Below are 19,368 nucleotides of genomic sequence, written 5' to 3'. Positions count from 1 at the left end.
ACAGAGCACAACTCAGCAACTGCTTCTCCTGATGTTATCTACACGGTAATTGCTGGCAGTTCTGTTAACTTAAATGCAACTGAACTGTGGTGTTAACAAGTTATGATTTAAAACGATTTTAGATCTCTAAATTGACATTTCAAATGCCTAGTTTTGATATATTTAGCCCATGAATTTAAAGATTTTCTTCTGATCAGGCAGAGTTTTCAGCTAAGTAAAATTTTAGACTCTCAAGCAAAACATCAAAGCATCATGGCAACAGATTCATGCTAATTCTCTTTGCAACTGTGCATTGGGGAACATGTCAGCCACCTAAGAAAAAGATTAAGTGCTTTTTATTCACTCAGGCCACAGTTAGATGATCATTTCAAACCAACTAATCTATCCAACTGATAAAACAGGAACACTTATACCCTAGCTTCTTTTTCTCTGCCACATCTCTCACACCAAGAATAGCATTCATGTGAAACTGAACTACATGAGTTCCCTTGTCTGGCTCTCTGTGCTTCCATTCAAATACTAACACCAAGAAAACCCAGGGGATAAGAACAAATTGCTGGCACCTACAGATAACAGTAAAGGCGTATTCAGATTGAATTCACTGCATAGCCACCAGATCAGTTCAGTGGTACACAAGATTTATGAAATTATCACAATACAACGGAGTTCCAGACCCCTTCCCCACCTGCAAACTCCTCGTGGCAATATTTTCTCCTACTTTATCCTCTGTGGGACCTGATGTTCGTAGCACCCATGTTAGCAGGCACCTTCACGTGCTTAAACAGCCAAAATGAACTCAAAGACAGCTGAATACTTTTCTATTGTTTCAGCAAGCACAAGTGGCTTATGGAGTATCATAAATTCTCAAGCAGATAAAAGATCAACAACACAGCCAGGGCAGTAAGAGAAAAAACCCTAAAAGTTCCCCAATTTGATGGCAGCAAGCTTCCATGCTGTGGAATCACAGCCCTGTTTTTCCAAATGATAATTAGAAAAATAGTATTTTTTTTAAATCCCGAATATCGATCATTTCACGGAGTCTTTAAGAAAGCATTTGAAAATGTCACTAGTGAATGTGTTAAAGCACACCAGTTAACTCTCTTCAGCAAGTACAGAAATCACAGATGCAAGAGAAAGTGCTGTAATTTGCAAGCTTGCTTGCCAGCCCTTGAAATAGAAAGTTTTCCAGAGATCGTTGCCATAAACTTCTGCAGAATCTAAGCCATCATTTTCAAAAAGAAAAGTACTTCTGGACTGTCAAGCCACAAATAAAACTTTTGAGATAGAAATAAACACAAGAACACTTTTCTGAGTTTACTGAAGTATCAGCAATGTAGTACACACACTACTGCTAAGAAACAGGAATATTAATTTTGTCACACTGTTACTGTGATCAGGAAGAATGCAATCAATGAAAATAAAGGCTCATTAGCAAAAGCCCTACTATATAGAGAAGGAAAAGTAGTATTGCATATAGACAAGAAAAAACAAAACACTATCAGACTCTCATATGGTAATTACAAGTCTTATAAACAGTAAGAAGAAAAAGATGGTTTTCCTCACCAAAAAAATTACAAGTATTTGGGATATTGATGTAAAACACCTTAATTTCTCACCTCATGGGTTTCATAACCTAAAAATAAAGAACTAGGGAATACCCACAAATGCAGGTTTTCTCACATCAGAAATATATATTCACACAAATTCAAACAGAAGCCCGTAAACTTACGTTGTTAGCAAGAATGCCCCATCACTGCATCTTTCTAGAGCTTTCCGTGCTGGAGGTTTTGCTGCAAACTCTACGAAACCTTTTCCTGTAGCTCTGCCCCGATCATCTACTACAACAACAGCTCTTTCCACTGGCCCGAACTGAGAGAATGCTTGTTCCAGCAGCTCATTAGAAACCACCGGTGAAAGATTCTTGACCGTTAGGGCAGCTCCATGTGTAGCAAATCGAATTCGAAGTGGTCTGCTCTTCAAAATAGTACCATCAAGTTCTGCCTTTGCTATTTCAGCCAGTGTCCTCGATTCCTTTTTCAAGATATAAAATATTTTATATATTTTATTTTCAAAGACAACAGACACTTTTGTGTTCCTTGCCCCCCCAAGTAAGAGGTTTTTTCCATAACTTGAGCACAACAGCATCAGTGCCATTCAATTCCCTCCCCCACCCGCCCCAAAGTGTCTGCCCACCGATTGAAAAAAAATATGCATTTGTCATCTCCTATGATTTATTCTAAAAACCAAAATAGGCACAAATTTTTGTTGCACATTAGAGGATTTAACAAATTCTCATGGTGGATACGTTTGTGCTGTTCTATAAAGGCTTTTAGTAGAAAGTTGAAAACTTGATGCTTTTTTATATTTACTTACTCAAATGTTTATATTCTCCATCCCTAGCTCCATATAGTAGGAAACAGTATTTTCCAAGATTACACTACAGGATCTAAACTGTTTTGGGTTTGGGTGTTTGTTTTGTTTTTAAGTAAATGAAAATACCACACTTCTTCATTACCACTGTTGGATGAACTCTCAATATCCAATTCCATCAACAAATGATGAAACTACCTTCTCTGCTCATGTATTCATTCTTCTCACATTTACAGCTTTTCTGCACCCACATCCATGAGACAGCCTGCATCAAAACCTGCCTTTTTTTATTTCAAAGATTTTCACCAAGTTTGATACCTGCAATCCCTTACATTTAAAGAAATTATTCTTTAGATCTTAGCCATTTTCTCCATAGTTCAACTGACGAGGTAAATGGTTAAAAAACAGAATATTCCCTAAATATAACGTAAAAAGGAAGTTCAGATAAAAGATGTATCTAATCTGTATTACATACAAAACTGAGTAATGACATGTAAATGTATCGCACTTCCTCCGGAAAATTGCTATTTCAGGCTGGGGAATTCTCAGGGTAAAAGATGTATGGCAGAATTCCGCAAGCACTTATCTTTAAGATGACAATTAAAAAGAAAAAAATCCTAATCAGTAAAATATATGGAAAAATCGTAACTAGATATACCCAAAGCACTCTAAAGCTATTCCCAGAACGATATCAGTGCATTCCAGACATGGCCATCATGAAAATTAATCCTGTACATTAAATTGACATTTAAATACAGTACCAAAAGCTTTTTAGATTATTCCTTTTTGCATGCCCAACTTGACCATATTTGATCGAATATCGTATTACCCCTAAAAACCTAGTCATATCTAGACACAAGTAATTTAAACAATCCAAGAGCACATTTCTTAGCAATTCTGAGATTACATGTTGGTTTTAATCACGTGTGAGCAGTGGTATTTCTAAAGAATCCCGTCCAGTCTAAGATTAACTGTGTTTTCATAGACGAAACCTATACTCATCATGAACTGTACAGGCTGAAATTTGCTTGTGCACAAATAATTTTTTTTTCTGTAATCCTAAAGTACAAAAAAATCTCCCAATTAAGTGAGAAAAATTTTTATACTAGTATTACATGAACAAAGCAGACCGCGCAACCACATCTTCCATTCACTGGAGTACCCATGCTACTAGCACGTAAACGGTAACCCTAAAACCAGCGGAGTATCACGTAGTGAGGTGGGAAGCTAAACGCGAGGGGCTGGGAAGGCTCCTCACAACGCAGGCTTCTAGCCTGAATATATGGAAACAAACAGAGGAGGGCTGAGAAAGATAAGGAATAGGAGGAGACAGTGCTAGCAGCAAAAAGAAAGAGAATGAGGGACAGATACTGGCTTTTTTTACATCCGTCCGACAAGGAGAGGCAGGTGGGGGGAGCAGGGGACAGAAATCTCCCGCTTGCAAAGGCAGCCCCTGAGTTACGGGGCAGCTACGGAGGCTCGCGCGAATCCTCACCAGACGAATGAAGCCAAAGCCACGGTCCCGATTGATGAAAACCTCGCTAGGCTCCCCGTAGCGCTCGAAGAGGCGCTTGAAATCTTCCTCGGTGATATCAGTAGGCAGATTCCCCACGAACAGCCGGCAGCGCTGCGTGTAGCTCTTCTCGCCAGGTTTGAGAAAGCTTTTGATATCGATGGTGAACCCAACCTCCTGCTCTTCATCGCCACCTTCTTTGCTCGGCACTAGCGCCATGGCCGCCGCTGCCTCACTCTCCGTTTCTAGGCCCCGCAATCCCTTCAGGTTGCCGCCGCCCCCCCCCACCATGCCCAGCGGCGCCGCTGGGGAGCTATTCTCGATCCGCACTTGCTTCAAGTTCCTATTCGCTGCCATATTCAGACCTCGTTCCTTTCTTGGTGCTTTTCTCGGAGGACGCGGAGCCCGGTTCAGCAACCACCACCTCCGACCCTCCGCCAATTCAAAATGGCGCCGCCGCCAACCTCGACGAGTTGTAACGTCCCTGAGGAAGGCCCCGCCCACCGCCGCCCGCGCGGCCTCCACCGCCGCGGCTCCTGCTCGTTCCAGGGCGCGGAGTCTGCGCATGCGCTGTTGTGCGCGGCCGTGGGAGCCCATGGTGCGCTGCCTCCCTCAGGCTGGTTCTTCCTTTTAAGCTCCGGAATAGAGGCGAGCTCGCCTCGGACCGCGAGAGATCCGTCCTTGCGTCTGCAGAGACAGCTGTGTGCCAGCGGGTTGCACTGCCTGACAAGATAGCCCCCTCAGAAGCTTCCCTCCTAGCTCGGCTCCCTTGGGGCCTGGCGCGCCCGCGCGGGGAGCAGCCGCAGACGCAACCGTACTGGATTAGAGTCGTGGCCTCAGAAGTGTCCGGGGCCTGCAAGCAGTCTGTCCCCAGGCGGAGGAACCCCTTGGTGGGGTCTCCCCTGAGGGACAGGCAGGCGGGTGGGGAGGAAAGTACGCATAACACGGGAGATGCTGAGGCGCCTGCAGGGGAAGAGCCTGGGGGAAGAAAACCCCAGGGACTGTGCAGTGGAGGTGAGAGGGAGGACCCGCAGACAGCGCAGGGAAAGCGTTCACTGAGTTAGATGTGGGAGACCAATCTGAGGGGGGAGGAGGCTTTGTTACATCTGCTCACAGAACAACTTCTTAACGGGCAGCAGCTTTCACTATACATGTAATTACTTTCTTCTAAGAGGCCTGAAGTCAAACGTTTCTTTCCTTGGACACCCCTTGTAACTAGAACTGCGTGTCTCGTCCACAGCACAGGAGTACGGTTTTCTTCTTGCCCGCTACATGCCCAGTTGCTTGGTTTGATCTACGTGCTTCAACCCGTAATTCAACTGGCGCATTGTTTCTCAGACAAAGAGCTCATCAGTCTGCCTTCGGCCTCACTGAAAGCCTGATAATCGGTTCTTGGCTCTTAATAACCGTAGTAAGCTGAGTGCTTCGGGTGCCCATGCAGTCTGCATTATGCAGGAGAGCTCCTGGACAATAGAACAAGTCTTCAGGAGAGAATAACTATTACTTGTTTTATTAATACAACTATAACACTGAAAAAGTCTAGACCATCTCAGGGTTAATAGTTACTTCAGGTAGTGCATGGCATTTACTGTTCTTTTGAAAAATCAATGTCAAGTATATGCTAGAAAAAGCTAATTCTACAAATAGGCATTAATCCATTGTTCAGGGATTTCCTTGTCCATTTGGAATATTTTAAGCTTCTCTGTCTTGTTTTTCTATTTGAGGCACAAGAAGGATCTCAGTCCCTTTCCTCGTATCTCTGAGCTTGTACCAGGATTTGGAGAAAACATGAGTTCCCAGGCAGCATGAATTACTTTATCAGCCCACCTGTTTCTGAAGCAGACTGGTGGGTGTAGGGCATCGAACTAAACCCAGATTGAAACCTCTGAAAATCAGAAAACACAGATGGTAGAGGAAGGGTATCTTCTACTCATAGAAAGGCAGGCAGTCAGGCAGTATAGGAACATGAGGGAGGTATTAAGAGTAGCAGTATGGGATCCCTAAAGCTTAATCGCCTTGACTGTCCAAAGACCTATGATTTGTAGCATATTTAGGATTCAATAACAAGTGCTAAGACAGAAAAGGAACCAACTTACAGCAAACCAACAGCTTTTGAAAACTGGTAAACGTAAAGGGAATGAAATTATTAGTTTGAAATTATGTGACTATACATTGTACAGAGTGAAAGCTCAGTAGATGGGGAAAGGGAGATGCATAGTAGTCTGCTTGTTAAGTTATTGCCAGTGCTGTGATATAAAATTGCCATGGTTTTCAGATGCAGTTTTCCAAATCAGGTTAGTAATAAAAGCTACAACTATTTAAATATACAACCGTGATTTTCTGTGTACTATAAAAAAGTCAGTAAGAGGAGCAGAGAGTGTTCTGTTCACAAAGTCCATACTATTCTTAACTTTCCTTAGCTGTAGCAATGTCTCAATAGTAAATGACAGTCCAGTATAAAAATCAATAAAACTCTAACTTCCAGAAACAAGAAAATTATTAATATATCTGTGAAAAAAAGATATATTTAATATGCTCATGCAACCATAGCTAATCTTCATTTGTCACTCACAGTATATATTTGCACTGTTCTTAAACTTTGTTGAGCAGGAGCTATTTGCATGTGCCCTATAGTCAAAAATTTTTGGGTGATGTACAAAAAGAACCTCATATCTGCTATGTTCAACCACTTCCTCACCATCATTTACAGTATATCATTTCACATTTTACTCATTCATCAGAACAACCCCAGACAGTTCATCTCCTACCTAACTGCTCAGTCTTTGTGTCTTAATGACACCACTTAACAAAAGAATGTTTTGAAAGGAGATATAATGGGTCCCTTGACGTTCTTGTTCCAATGCTTTCCTTCTGTTATTTTTATGACTTACTAACTGCAACTCTTATCACGGGAGGATTTCTGCTAGACTGTTCCAGCCACTCTTGATAAGTTTGGTATTATATTTACTACTTCGAATGCAGTCGAACTACATGAAAGTAATATCACAAGAGTGGTGGAATAATAGTTATGATCACATAGTAATATGTTTTCACTAATTCTTGAAGGGTTTTTTTTGAAGTCTGAATTTATTCAGCTTGGTATTCAAAAGGTCACAACAGACAACAGTAATTTTGTACTAACAAAGTTTGGTTTAGCCTGGAATTTATTTTAAGACCTTAAAAAGGTCACAACTTCTTGTATTAGTAATATACTGCCTTTACATGTACTACCAGACTCCCTTTTCTGACTCATGCATAGCCTTGGACTATGATCTTGCAAATGGTTGTGTATTTAAATTTATTAGCATAAATACAATAGTCTGCATATGCACGACTGTCTGTAGTACAGTCACTGTTCCCCTAAGGACAAGAACACTTTTTCGTGGCAGAAAACAGGAGCAGAGTTGTGAAAATCACCAGTAATTTTCATGTTGTTTGCTACAGAGAAAGGTTCTGTTTGGTGTATGCTAAAGTGTTAACACTATCAAGAGATTTGGGTGTATTTCCAAAACACACACCATCCAGCCGTATGCCATATGAGACACAGTGAGAAGCAACTGTTCTAACTTTTAATTTTCTGTATCGCAGCATTACTTCCCTACCAAGTATCAGGATCCTGTGGAACATCAGGGAGTCATCAGACCTCTAAAATAAAGTCATGAGAGCTTTTTATGCTGCAACCTTTTAAATGCTATTCATCTTGATGTACAAATAAAAATCTCAAACTACTTGTTGAGAACAACTTCAAAGTGATTGCTTGGTTAACAGCACTCCAATGGTGACAGCTGTATTAGTGCTAAGGCTTCTCAACAGAGGCAACTGTGGTTCACTGCTCAACAGTAAGCTGGATTCCCAGGTTTATTTCTTTTAATTTCCTAGAATCTGCAATGAGTCACAGTTAGGATCAGTACTTTTAACTCAAGCTACAGTGGTAGATCATGACAGGGATCACTAGATCTGAATGATCTAGTTATCACATATCAGGGAGTGCTAGAACTGATTGGTAAATTAGAGCATGGAGGGGGATGCTCCACTTGGGAGGAGGAGAGAATCAAACGAAAGCATGAAATTCTGCACTGAAAAAGTAGGAAGTGTAATAGGCAGCGGTTGATGGTCTAAGCTTGCGATCCTACTCAGAAGTGCAAGACCAGGGAACTGAGGCACACCTCTGTGCATGACCTGACACAGGTGGGAGCTGCTGCTGCTCTTCATCTCTTGCCATTAAAGATAGCATTTACCTGCAGTATTACTCATGGGAATATTTGGACAAATTAAGCTTAGGGTAGGTTTTGGTGTCCACTACTAAGATTCTCTCACTAAGCTAAATTGGCTAAGAAAATTAAAAACACTAGCTGTCATAGCTGTGCCAGGAAGCCTGATGATATAAACATAACGGTGTGGATAAAGAAGTGCTTAATGCAATATGAAGAAGTGATGCATACTTTGTAATTACCTGAGGATGACCTCATTATGCTACTACTAGAGCATTAAGAGTGGTTACAAGACAATGACATTGCAGTGCCATCTGGTGACAAATACTAGAATTACCACTAGAACTTTAATAGACTAAATCAAGTGAAAATAAAGATGGAAACCTACGATAAAATTATATCTTTGGTCCCAGATGGACAGGATGACTTGGATTTTCGATTTTTAAACCCTGTGGGCAAGCCTTCTTTCTCTGTTCTCCTCAATATTAGCATAAATCAACAAGATACATTCATTGTTTCTACATGGAGAGAAATATATATGAATCACATTTACAAAGTGATCTGTAAAACCTAACATAATATGTTAGTAGCCACCTATATGCATGCCATATTAATATATTTCTTATGTGAATGAAAACCAGTATTTCAGAATTATTCAAGTATGAGAAGTCAGTATCATTCTTTAAAACAACACTGGTCTCAAGGAAACAAGGACTGAAAGTATATGAAAATATATTTGTCTGTGAAAGTGTACTTGTCAGATGGACGTTTAGGCTCGACAAAAGTTACCTAACTTTTCCAGAGTTACTTTCCTCGCTAATATAACCAATGCATACAATGCACTTCATTCTGAATATTTTTCAGCATACTGTCTTTGTCTATTCTGTAGAAGAGTGACAGTTAACTACTAAGACAAGTAGGAAGTTAAAAGCTTAAGGAAAGATTCCCCAAATACATTCAGCCCTTAATTTATCTCTAAACAATCTTTTGCTATGCTGTCAGCACATCATTGCTTCATGACAGACAGTCCATGGGATTAGGTTAGGAAGAAGAAGCAGTTTGTATGGAACAATTAAAGTGCCTACGAGAGACCCAAAAGGGCTGAGCTCCTAGCCCTGAAAGAAAGCAGTGCCACAAACATGTTTTATTCAGGCCATTTTCTTCCCAGCAGTTTAACACAAACTCGGCTGTTGCAGTTTGCCACCAAGCTGGGCAATTAACCCAACCGAAATAGCCCACAGGCCCTAGAGGGCCTTCCTGTTTGCACTTCCCACTGGGCATATTTGTCTTTCTCTGGCCCCAGAAAACCTCTCTTCCTCTAAAATTCTACTGACACATGGCACACAGACAAACTTTAACCAGTCTCTGATGCTTTAACCCTGATATGAACAGATGAAAACTGCACTACCAAATCACAGAACAACCTGCTATACTTCATCCCATACTTTGCACACCATGAAAAGGATCCACCACTGGTCTGTATGTGGTTATGGCCTCTACACAGCAGCTACAATCCAAAAAACCACACACGAAGGTCATGGAAAAAAATTTTGCCATTCAATCACTAATGGAGACTTGCCACTGACACAGTACTAGGTCCTTGAAAATACTAAACACCACACCAACGAGATATTTTCTTCCTCAGTACTTGTGACACCATTTATGATGCAGAAAGAATTTGTTGTTGGGATCACATGAGTAAGGGAAGAGCACTGGGTTGAAGATGAGTAGGCCACCAACTGTTGAGGATGAACCCTGTTAAGTAGCACAGATCCTGATGCAGAGTTAACACCTCTCCTCTGCTCCATGGTGAATTTATGTACAGGTAGAAGGGAAGTGTTAACCAGCCACATCTGGAGCATGAGTTCACAGAGTAGGAGAGGGCTGTGGCATCACACTGAGCAGATGTGATAAACAGACATTAGTCCAAAAGACAATTATGAGATTATCACAGTAAATGTGTGAAACTTAGAACAGTTGGAAACATGGGACAGGCTGAAGATGCTGTTAACATGTAATTCTCATTTGCAAGATAAGCAGGAGACATGCCTGGCAATTAGATCATTGGTAATGGGGTTCCAAGCACTGCCTATCTGTTTCTTTTTGTGAGACTTTTTTGGGGGGAATAGTGGGTAATTCTTCTCAGTGCTTCGCTATTGCCCTAATGATTTTGAGCAAGAGATTTCACTGCATTACAGGCAAGAAAGAAGGTGGAGTTTGAATGAGCTCCCTATGAACTGTTTCCCTTATTAAAGTGATGAATTCATAGTGTGCATATGGTGCACAAGCAACTGAGCTGATCTAGTGGTTCATTGTCACCAAAATGTGGGGAGTAAACACTCCCTTCCTCTACTGATTCTCTCTTCCTTACTTTCCTCTCACCCTTGGCCACAGAGTGTCCCCCTCCTTGTGCTGGCTTGCACGCTCAGCAGACCCTTCCGTGATCCATTTATCTCACAAACCAACAGAAAACTTGACACTTTTCTACTTAATTAATTTTCTGCTGGGTTAGTGAATTGAATCAGCTCAAAAAGGGGTCTGACAAGCACCCGACCCAACACAAAGGTGAGAAGCATGTAAGTGGCCAACAGCAGGGAGAAGGTGAAATGACAAAAGAGTTGATGTGTTTCAGTTTCAACCATTACAGAACTTTACCTTTAATCATTTTTGGTTTAGAACAAGCAGTGGAAGCTGAAGCCTGTATGGCTTGGGTACCAAGGAGGAATCACATCCTGCCAGAGCAGGGAACAAGCATGCCTTGCTATCACCTGGAAACCAGGGCAGTGTCATCAGGTAAAGAAACAACCCTGGAAAAGTTTCCTTTGTTTATGACTTCTTCAGAGTGCTTCTTCTTGTATTTGAGGATAATGAAGAAAATAATTTTTTGGTATGAAAATTATTTGGCAACAATACTGTATTTATAATCATTATTCATGTTATCTAAAACAGTTGGTGAGTTCCAGACCTGTATAAAAGGTAAAGAATTCTAGTTCAGATGTAATCCCAGACAACTTCTTCAGTTTACCTCTCCCTGTTAGAGCCTTGATCTCTGAAAATCCATTGATAGGAGATACAATTCACAAAATCCCCCAAAATATCCAATATCTAGAATGTTGTAGACTATGATACTGACATCTCATATCTTGTAAGAGAATCCCTGAAAATAGTTCTGTATAAGTAATTGCACATGGCTTCGAATATTTATTGCATACATCATTGTCTCCTCAAGGGTTGCACAACTAAGCACTTAAGAGTTTTGTTGCCTAAACATGTACCCATTAGAAGTAGTGACCTATGAAGTTTTGGTAGCCATGTTTTTAATGAAAACCTATTAGTATGACAAAATTCAGAAGAGCACATATTTAACCCTGTCTCTAAAGGAGATATTTTCACTGTGAAATCCATAAATGGAAGAGTTAGTGTTATACAAATTAGATAATCTCTGCTAAGCATCTTACTAAAACAAGTGTGGTGAAATACTGGTTTTAACTCATAAAACCTGTAGTGAAATGTACAGATACTTACAAAATAACTTCTCAGTATTCAGCCATTGTGGAAGAGATTAAAGAATTTACCTATTCCGTGAAAGGCTTTTAATAGGATCGTTTAAAAGAGCTGATAACACTACTAGAGAGAACTATCTGGCTTTTAAAGGCTTCAAGGGTCAATTCACTTGATGTCCAGTAGGATGTGGCAGATGCTCAGTGGTTGGTTGTTTGGTTTCTGCTTCAAATCATCTCTCACAATCTGTAGGAAAATATATTTCCTGCATTTGGTTATTTGTATCTTCTCTGATTAACTTAATATCTTCTGTAAATTTTCCTATATGATTCATTTTTATACAGTATTTTTTTCTGTTGATTTTATTTTCAAATTGGGGCATAAGAATATTGCTCTGTGAATTGACTTACTCTTCCACAATGCCACTCGGGCTGAAAATGTTCTGAACAATTTAAGAACTCTTGCAACAGACAATGACTGTTATCTGGAAAAGTATGAGACATTTCTCTGTGGTTTTTATTTTTGCTTTCCATGTCTAGGATTGGGTTTTGTATGTGGCAAGGGAAGGAGTTTAAACTGAATTAGGAATGTGTGAATGCAATTTTCAGTAGTTTATCTAATACTTTTACCAAAACCTCTTTGATTTCACTTATATCTGTCAATCACTCTCACACCTAGACAGGAAATAGTATTTATAATCTTTAAGGATTTTCTACAGGTCAAAATACTTTACCAACATGAAAATCAATAACTTAAAAATGTTACATAATCAGAATTATGAAACAATGAATAAATTAAGTGTATTGAAACACTGTTTTGACATTTTAAAAATATTTAATCTCAGTTTTATTATATTTAATTATTTTTAAGGTAGGATGTGGTTTGTCTGTAGTGTAGCATAAAAGAATTCAGGAACTGCCATAACAGAGAAACCTCACAAGCTTATCACACTATCTTTGACAGGCAGTTGATGCCAAATGTTTAGGAGAAGAGTGCTGACCTGTCTAGGAATTAGATGTAGGTAGCAGATGAAGAGTTTTACTGTAAAAAAAAAAAAAATCAACAAAAATAATGCAAGAGGTGTAATTTCACAATTACTAAATTAAAATTAATATAATAAAATTAATTTTCATTTCACATTATGTAATGTGTCATTAAACTGTTTTCAACTCTCTACAGTTGCTATTCCATATTTGTTAATTCAGATGTATGTCTAAAATTATACTGCACATAGATCAGATTTTAAACATTTTATATATTTTTATTTTTGCAAAACTCTGGGAATCTAAGTCTTGTGAGTGTGGCTGTGCCAGGCAGCACCACTAACATTGGTCTGCAGAGCTCTGCTCCATTCTTTCCCCTGATGTTTCTTACTGTCTCTGTTTTATTTCTTACTGCAGGGGTTTTTTTAACACATTACTCAGCTGCTTATACAGCCACATGTGAATGAGATGGGGGAACTAACCCAGCTAAAAGAATAAAGGGAGAGAGAGAAGAGGAGCAAGTGAATGGTTGTTTAAGCAAGCACTGATAGCTAATAAATGTGGTATCACATTCCATCCTAGTCTCAAAAAGCATCTGTTAGTGGCTTCATCTTCCCTGAGGGGAAGGAGGAAATACTCCCTAAAGTGCTATCTCCTTCCATATCCGGAATTTGGAGGTATCCATATGTGTGAGCATGACAAAGAGTCTGTCCCTATAACAGCCCCACCTGAGGAATTTGAGGAGGAAGCCTAGTGGATCCTGTTGCAGTTTGAAACTTTTCTATCCCTGTGTCAGCCATCTCTCTTCTAAATGTTGCCAGCTTTCTGGTACACTGCTCATCAAAGTGGACTTGAGCTAAAATAGTAGGCTGAACTGCAGTAAATGAGACATGAGCACACATTTCTTGCTCCCAGCTCTTCTTGGGATTAAGGTAAAGTTATTTTAGGAAGGAGGTAGCTCAGCTACCAGACAGGCAGCTGAGAAATGTAGCACACTGAATTGTGATAGTAAAATTAACCACGAACTTTTAGCCTAGTGAAAACATTTAAGTGTAGACCCACTTTTTTTTTTTTTCCACAAATTACAGTCCATGTAATAGTCCAGTACAGCCCATTTTGTCTCTTTTCAGACCAGAATAAAGAAGGCCACAGGCTCCCCAGTTAATCTCTCAAACAAACTTTAATCCCAACATAAATGAAAGGGTAGTTTTGCTCATTCAACAAATACAATAAACTGTTCTACATGCCGGCAGGTCAGGCAGCCTTACAGTGATAGCCTGGTCTCAGAGGAAACCTCTTGCACTTAAAGATAACCCTCCTGTAGCCAGCCAGCTACTACTTGTGTTGGGATACAATTTAAACCTAGTAGCAGGGAACTGTTGCCCTGAGCACTTCTACGCACCAGTGAACTGATCAGTTACAGGGCAGAACAAGCTGCTCCCATAGGTCCTCATGGTGCTACTTAGACTGGTATGACAGTTACTGCAAGTCACTGGTTAAATCTGTAGCATAGCAAGATTGTTTCGTTGCCCAGCAATGAAGAAATCTGTTAGGAATTGTACAGTCTCATATAGAAATGTAAGACATAATGCATCTTGCCAGCTTCTAGATAAGACTAGATATATGAGCTCCTTTTTGTTGGTGGTTTATTTTGGTTTGGTTTTTTTTCCCCCTTTGGTATGTTTTTTCCTAATAGTAAAGACTGTAAAGGGAACTAAAGTAGGGTTTCTGTTTGAATGTCAGACCAAGCAAAGGCAGATACTTCCTGAGAACACATTCAACACATCACCTTGTGACCCAGGGCAATTTATTTAAGTCAGTATTTTCAAAAGCAGGTGACAAAAGCTAGAGGCTAAAATCAGTGGAAGCCATAAGTACTTACTACCTTCAAAAATAAGGCCATTTTTATATAGGTGTCTATGTGAGATACAGTCTACAAAGTCTTGATCTTAATATCTCAGTTTCTGCGTTGGGGGAAATGTTTACTTGCTTCACAACAGTAATGTAATGTAATATGAATTAACTTTTAAGCACTCTGAATCCTCAAATGAAAGGAACTCTTCAAATACAAATTCCCAAGATTAATAGCGTATTATAACGCACAGAATCCCAGTTATCCTATGGCAGAAATGTGAGCAGGACAAATCCCCAAAGCAAATGATTAGGTGTTCCAATTCTGAGAAAAAATGGGACACGGTGGTCATTTTATTTTATCAGGCAAAGGCCTGAATGTACTTCTTGTAGGAACAGGACTGGAAAGAATAAAAAAAAATTAAAGCCAGATACCTCTACTACAACTCTGCAAATCAGCTCATGTGATCACTTGATGCTTCACAAAGAGGCATCCTCCATGCAACCTACTTTGCCATGCACAATGTATGACGCAGCCCACACACAAAACCAACAACCTGCAGTGTTTGCACAGTGGGACACACATGTGCCTGAGCCTAGCTAAGGTTGTGTGCCTGCTGGCTAGGGCTGAATGCCTCAGTTAGTTTGTATGGGAAATAGGCTGAAGTTTGAAAAAAATAAGATTATGCAGAAGAACCTGAACCCGACATTCCAGGGTCCTGGAATGTCCAAAGTCTTGTGTCCAATTCCTTTGGACATAGTCAAACCAAACTGGAACTATATGTTCACAAAAAGTCACAAATTCAGCTTTTTGCAATGAACTTATTTGGTGGATACTCAAGAGAGAATTGTGATCAGAACACTGGAGATACTTTTTCTCAAACTAGCCCAATACTGACACACTATGCTGAGTTTGATGGGATGCAGAATGCAGTGAGGAGAGCCTCCTCAGACACAGGCGCACACTTTCTAAGTGAAGCCCAAAAATGGAGAGGCTCAGTTGGTGGGGAGGAAGAATAGACTGGCTGGGGTCCAGGTGTGAAGGGATACTGCTATCTCTAAGCGTGTGTATGGAAAATAGGTATGGTGAGAGAAGGTTACTTTATTTGGCTACCAATAATGTGTTGACTTTTGCCTAAACTCTCTGTGGCAAAAATGTCTCAGTATTTGTCATGGCTCAAAGGAATTAAGAAATAATAATCTCCTTGTGTTTATTTTTGCTTCTGCTTTCTCACATGACCAGGTGGAATCTTTATGTGACCTGGCCCTGGACTTAGGTTACCTAAACCCACCTGGTGGCCCCACTCAGGCAAGGTACTACTATGCATTGCAGCAGAATTTAAATGGTTTTGCACTGAACAGTATTTATGCATAGGCAAAATTGGCCACAAAGACAGCTGCAAGACTGAGTATCAAAAGCTAAGTAGAGAACTGGAGAGCTGTTAGGCAGTTTTGAATCATCAATATGTATCCTTTCAGGGACTAAACATTAGCTTTGATTTGGTAATCAGTGAACTGAGTAAAGAATGGATTCTCTACTTTCAATAAGAATAGCAAAAAAACACAAAGAGTTTGAATTAAGAGAAGATACCGCAAAAGGAGACTCTGCTATAATCAGAGACAAAGACCTGATGTTATTACACACAGTTAAGCATTTGGTGAGTCCAACCATCACTTTGTTACGTTAAAGAGTGGCAAAAGGCATCTTTTCAAGCAGCATTGTCATATGAATCATAGGAGAAAGCTATAGATACATGTCAGTATTGGGGATGAAATGGAAAATAACTGGAGATCAGTGGCATCCAGCCTACCTATTAAGACAGATACAGCCAAGTCGAGAACATGGATGATAGAGAACCAAACACAACATAATCTGCTCTGACATGGAAGGAAATAAGAAAGGTGCATGACCAGTGCAGGGAACCAGCATGTGCCAACCCGCAGAGCAAAAGCACTGAAAGGATGAAAGCCTTCATCTAACAGCATGGCAACATCGCCCTCGCTTCTTTGTGTTTCTGCTGTTAGTGGAAGATGCCCAAGACAGTGCTTGGAGGATGAGGAGACAGTTGGTTAAAATACCAAAATACACTGAGGGCTGAAGCTATTATCTCTGGCATGGGCTGTACGCTAGTACCCTCCACCCCAGAAAGCCGTGAATGTTCCCATAAAAGACAGAAGGATTAACAGTGCTACAAGGAAAATAAGCTGCAATCAGCACAAAAATTGGAGGTATTAGAGTGGGCCGCAGAGTGAGCTTGGAGAAGGAGCTGGGCTACACAAACAGCAATAGATCTAGCTGCACTTGCAGTAAGTGGCCAGTTTGGTTTTTGAAGTGTGAATTCATTCCATACAGTTACTTTGTGTATGCTACAAAACACAGGTATTTTTTGTTATGTATATGGGAATTCTCTCCTATATTCTACATACATATAGCCTTGCATAACAGCGCACATTTATTCTAATCTCTTATCATCTTTCTTATAAATGTGCTTCCATAGGTTGTCTTTTAAAATACTTGGCACTGATGGTCTAATTCCTTTTTTAATTATTACATTTTTTTTCCTGTAATTGGAGGGCTTACTTGTCAGCAAATGCTTGCACATGAAGTCGCCTGTGAAGAACCTCATGAATAATTGATCCCTTCCACAATGCCAGCGCCTCCCATTCTTCCCAACGGGGCCGCGATCACACGCCGATATGCTTTTTTTCTGCCATTTTTTTTCGCCGTGCCATTGTTCCCCTCGGGCTGAGCTCACCTCCCGCTGGCCCCGGCCGCGGCCGCCCCGGCAGGCCCAGCCCACCCGCCGGCCACGAAGCCGCCGCCGCTCTCGAAATGGAGGCCTGAGGGCGATGGCGGCTTCACTCCCGTTGAGAACTATGTGAACTGGCCGCCATTTTTAAAGAGGGCGCCCGTTGCGGCGTGCCCTGTGGCTGCAGCACCTGGGCACGGTGAACTTGGCGTTTGGGAATACGGAGAAATGGTCTCCAAGTAAGAGCAGCCCCGAGTGTAACTGTGAGAGGATGCGGTGCTTGAGGTCCCAGTGGTTTTCAATAGCATAGGAATCTGAAAGATCCACTTTGTTTCCATATTAGGACAAAATTTAGGTGACTACTATACACAGTGTAGAAAACTTTAGATACAATCAGTTTTAAGTTCTAGGCTAAGTAATTGATTGACACAATCCTAGAACTGACTCTGTACTCAAGAAGAGAGCACTGAAATCTTCAGAGGTATATTCTCCTTTTTTTATATATAGTAAAGAAGCTGACTTGACACCGACATGTCTGTTCATGCCTGTAAACGTCAGGGCTGAGTGCTGTCTCCCAGGATGGGATTCCCTCTGCCCACAGGACTGAGCATCACTTTACCGTGATGGTGGCTTGTCTGGGATTCCCCAGTGCATATTTACTCTTACAAGGTGCTTCAACGGGCAATCCATTTGAAAGATAATAATGTAATTTTAGGGCTTCTTTTTCCATTTAGCCTTTCTTATCGAGAATGTTCACTATATCCTCAACAGAGGTGTTGCAATCATCCTTGCCCATCCGTGGTTGCCTTGTCATACCTGGTGTCTCAGTGGCTGTGGTAGGTTGCTCTGCAAAAGAGCTGGTGGATGTGGTTATAAGGCCAGGTGCCTGGTGAGCTGGAGTCCTGCTGGCAGTGCTGTTTGGGGTGGCGGCAAAAATGCTTCGGGCACAACTTAAAACATAGCATCATCCCCATGAGGGAATGGGATTTTGACAGCAGTTTTGGACTAGCTTTCATGATGCAGTTGTAGGTCTATTCAATGCATCTTGCTAGTCAGATGTAGAAGGATGAAACAAGTAGTGTGGTTTTATTAATTTAATACCTCTTGGAAGTACACTTTTTTTTAAACTGCAACTCATCAGAACAACTCTTAAAGGAAAGTGTATTATCAAGCTTTAATAAATAAAGGCACTTGCCTTAACTGCTACAGTTTTTAGGTTCCACTGACTGATCTGACCCAACAGAAGGGCTTGTATTCAGTCTTACTTGTTGAAATACTTGCATAAATCGTGCAGTGTTTTTTAAAGTAGAAGACAATACAAGCTATTCAAATTTCTAAAGTTTCAAAGACAATATTAATTCTAATGTACTAGATATTTACTATTTAATTAGTTTTTAGCTAATGAGACTATTTGGGCTGATGTTTTGAAGTAAGGAATAAAAAACAAATTATTATAACACAAACTGACTTTTACAAAGTCTGAAAAATAAATATATTAAATGTTCCTTAGAAATATTTATCCAAATAGTTAATGGAAACTTTATGCTATTCTTTTTTTTTTAAGATCACTTCAAGCTAATTCTGAGAGCAGAGGAGAAAATCAATGTCTATGCTGGGGAAACTAAATGGAACATTTTGGGTAGATATATATCCTCAACTAATTGCTTCTTTCTGAAGTCTGAGTCAGATATTATGTGAACATACACCCATTCTTTTATACAATTTCTATAATTTAATTTCATTTAAAACTATAATTGCTATCTATTTTACAGCAGGTATTGATTTATTTCATGGAACTAATTTTAAGCCCAATATTAGTTAGTATGTTAAGACTGTATAAAGTTAAACTGAACATACTTAAAATGTAAATACTTTGGAACAGGTATTAAGACGTTTATAAAGTCATTAACACAGTGGGACTACGTGATACTCTTAAGTGATACTGCAGTGTAAAACATTACATTAAGTAAATCATTGTACCATTGGGATTATGTGTTACAAATACAAATACAGAAGATTGCATTGTAAGAACTTATATACTTATTAAACAAAATTTTATATTTATAAATGCAGAAGGATGAGCATTCAGTTATACCCTTTTACCCCGCTACACATAATACTGGCTAGAAATTGGTACTTTTTAGCAAGACAGCAGTTGCCAGGATGTAGGCTGAAAAATTCTGGGTTTA

The 19,368-nt window shown here is 40.1% G+C and overlaps 1 protein-coding gene across 5 annotated transcripts in view; it reads right to left on the bottom strand.

The window, feature by feature from the left end:
• Positions 1–4,342, bottom strand: part of PSPC1 (paraspeckle component 1) — a 67,709-nt gene extending 63,367 nt beyond the window's left edge. For all 5 annotated transcript variants that reach the window (XM_074915853.1, XM_074915871.1, XM_074915880.1 and 2 more), the window contains exons 1-2: positions 3,866–4,342; positions 1,730–2,031 (exon numbers count right to left, since the gene is read on the bottom strand). In XM_074915853.1, the coding sequence (XP_074771954.1) occupies positions 1,730–2,031; positions 3,866–4,240 (677 nt within the window). In that variant the 5' untranslated portion in view covers positions 4,241–4,342. The remainder of the gene's footprint in view (positions 1–1,729; positions 2,032–3,865) is intronic.
• Positions 4,343–19,368: the final 15,026 nt, after the last annotated feature.

This window comes from Athene noctua, chromosome 1, assembly GCF_965140245.1.
Source record: "Athene noctua chromosome 1, bAthNoc1.hap1.1, whole genome shotgun sequence".
In the NCBI taxonomy this organism is placed as follows: Eukaryota; Metazoa; Chordata; class Aves; order Strigiformes; family Strigidae; genus Athene; species Athene noctua.
Note: the sequence above shows the minus strand (reverse complement) of the source record. Positions and strands in the feature narration are given on the sequence as shown.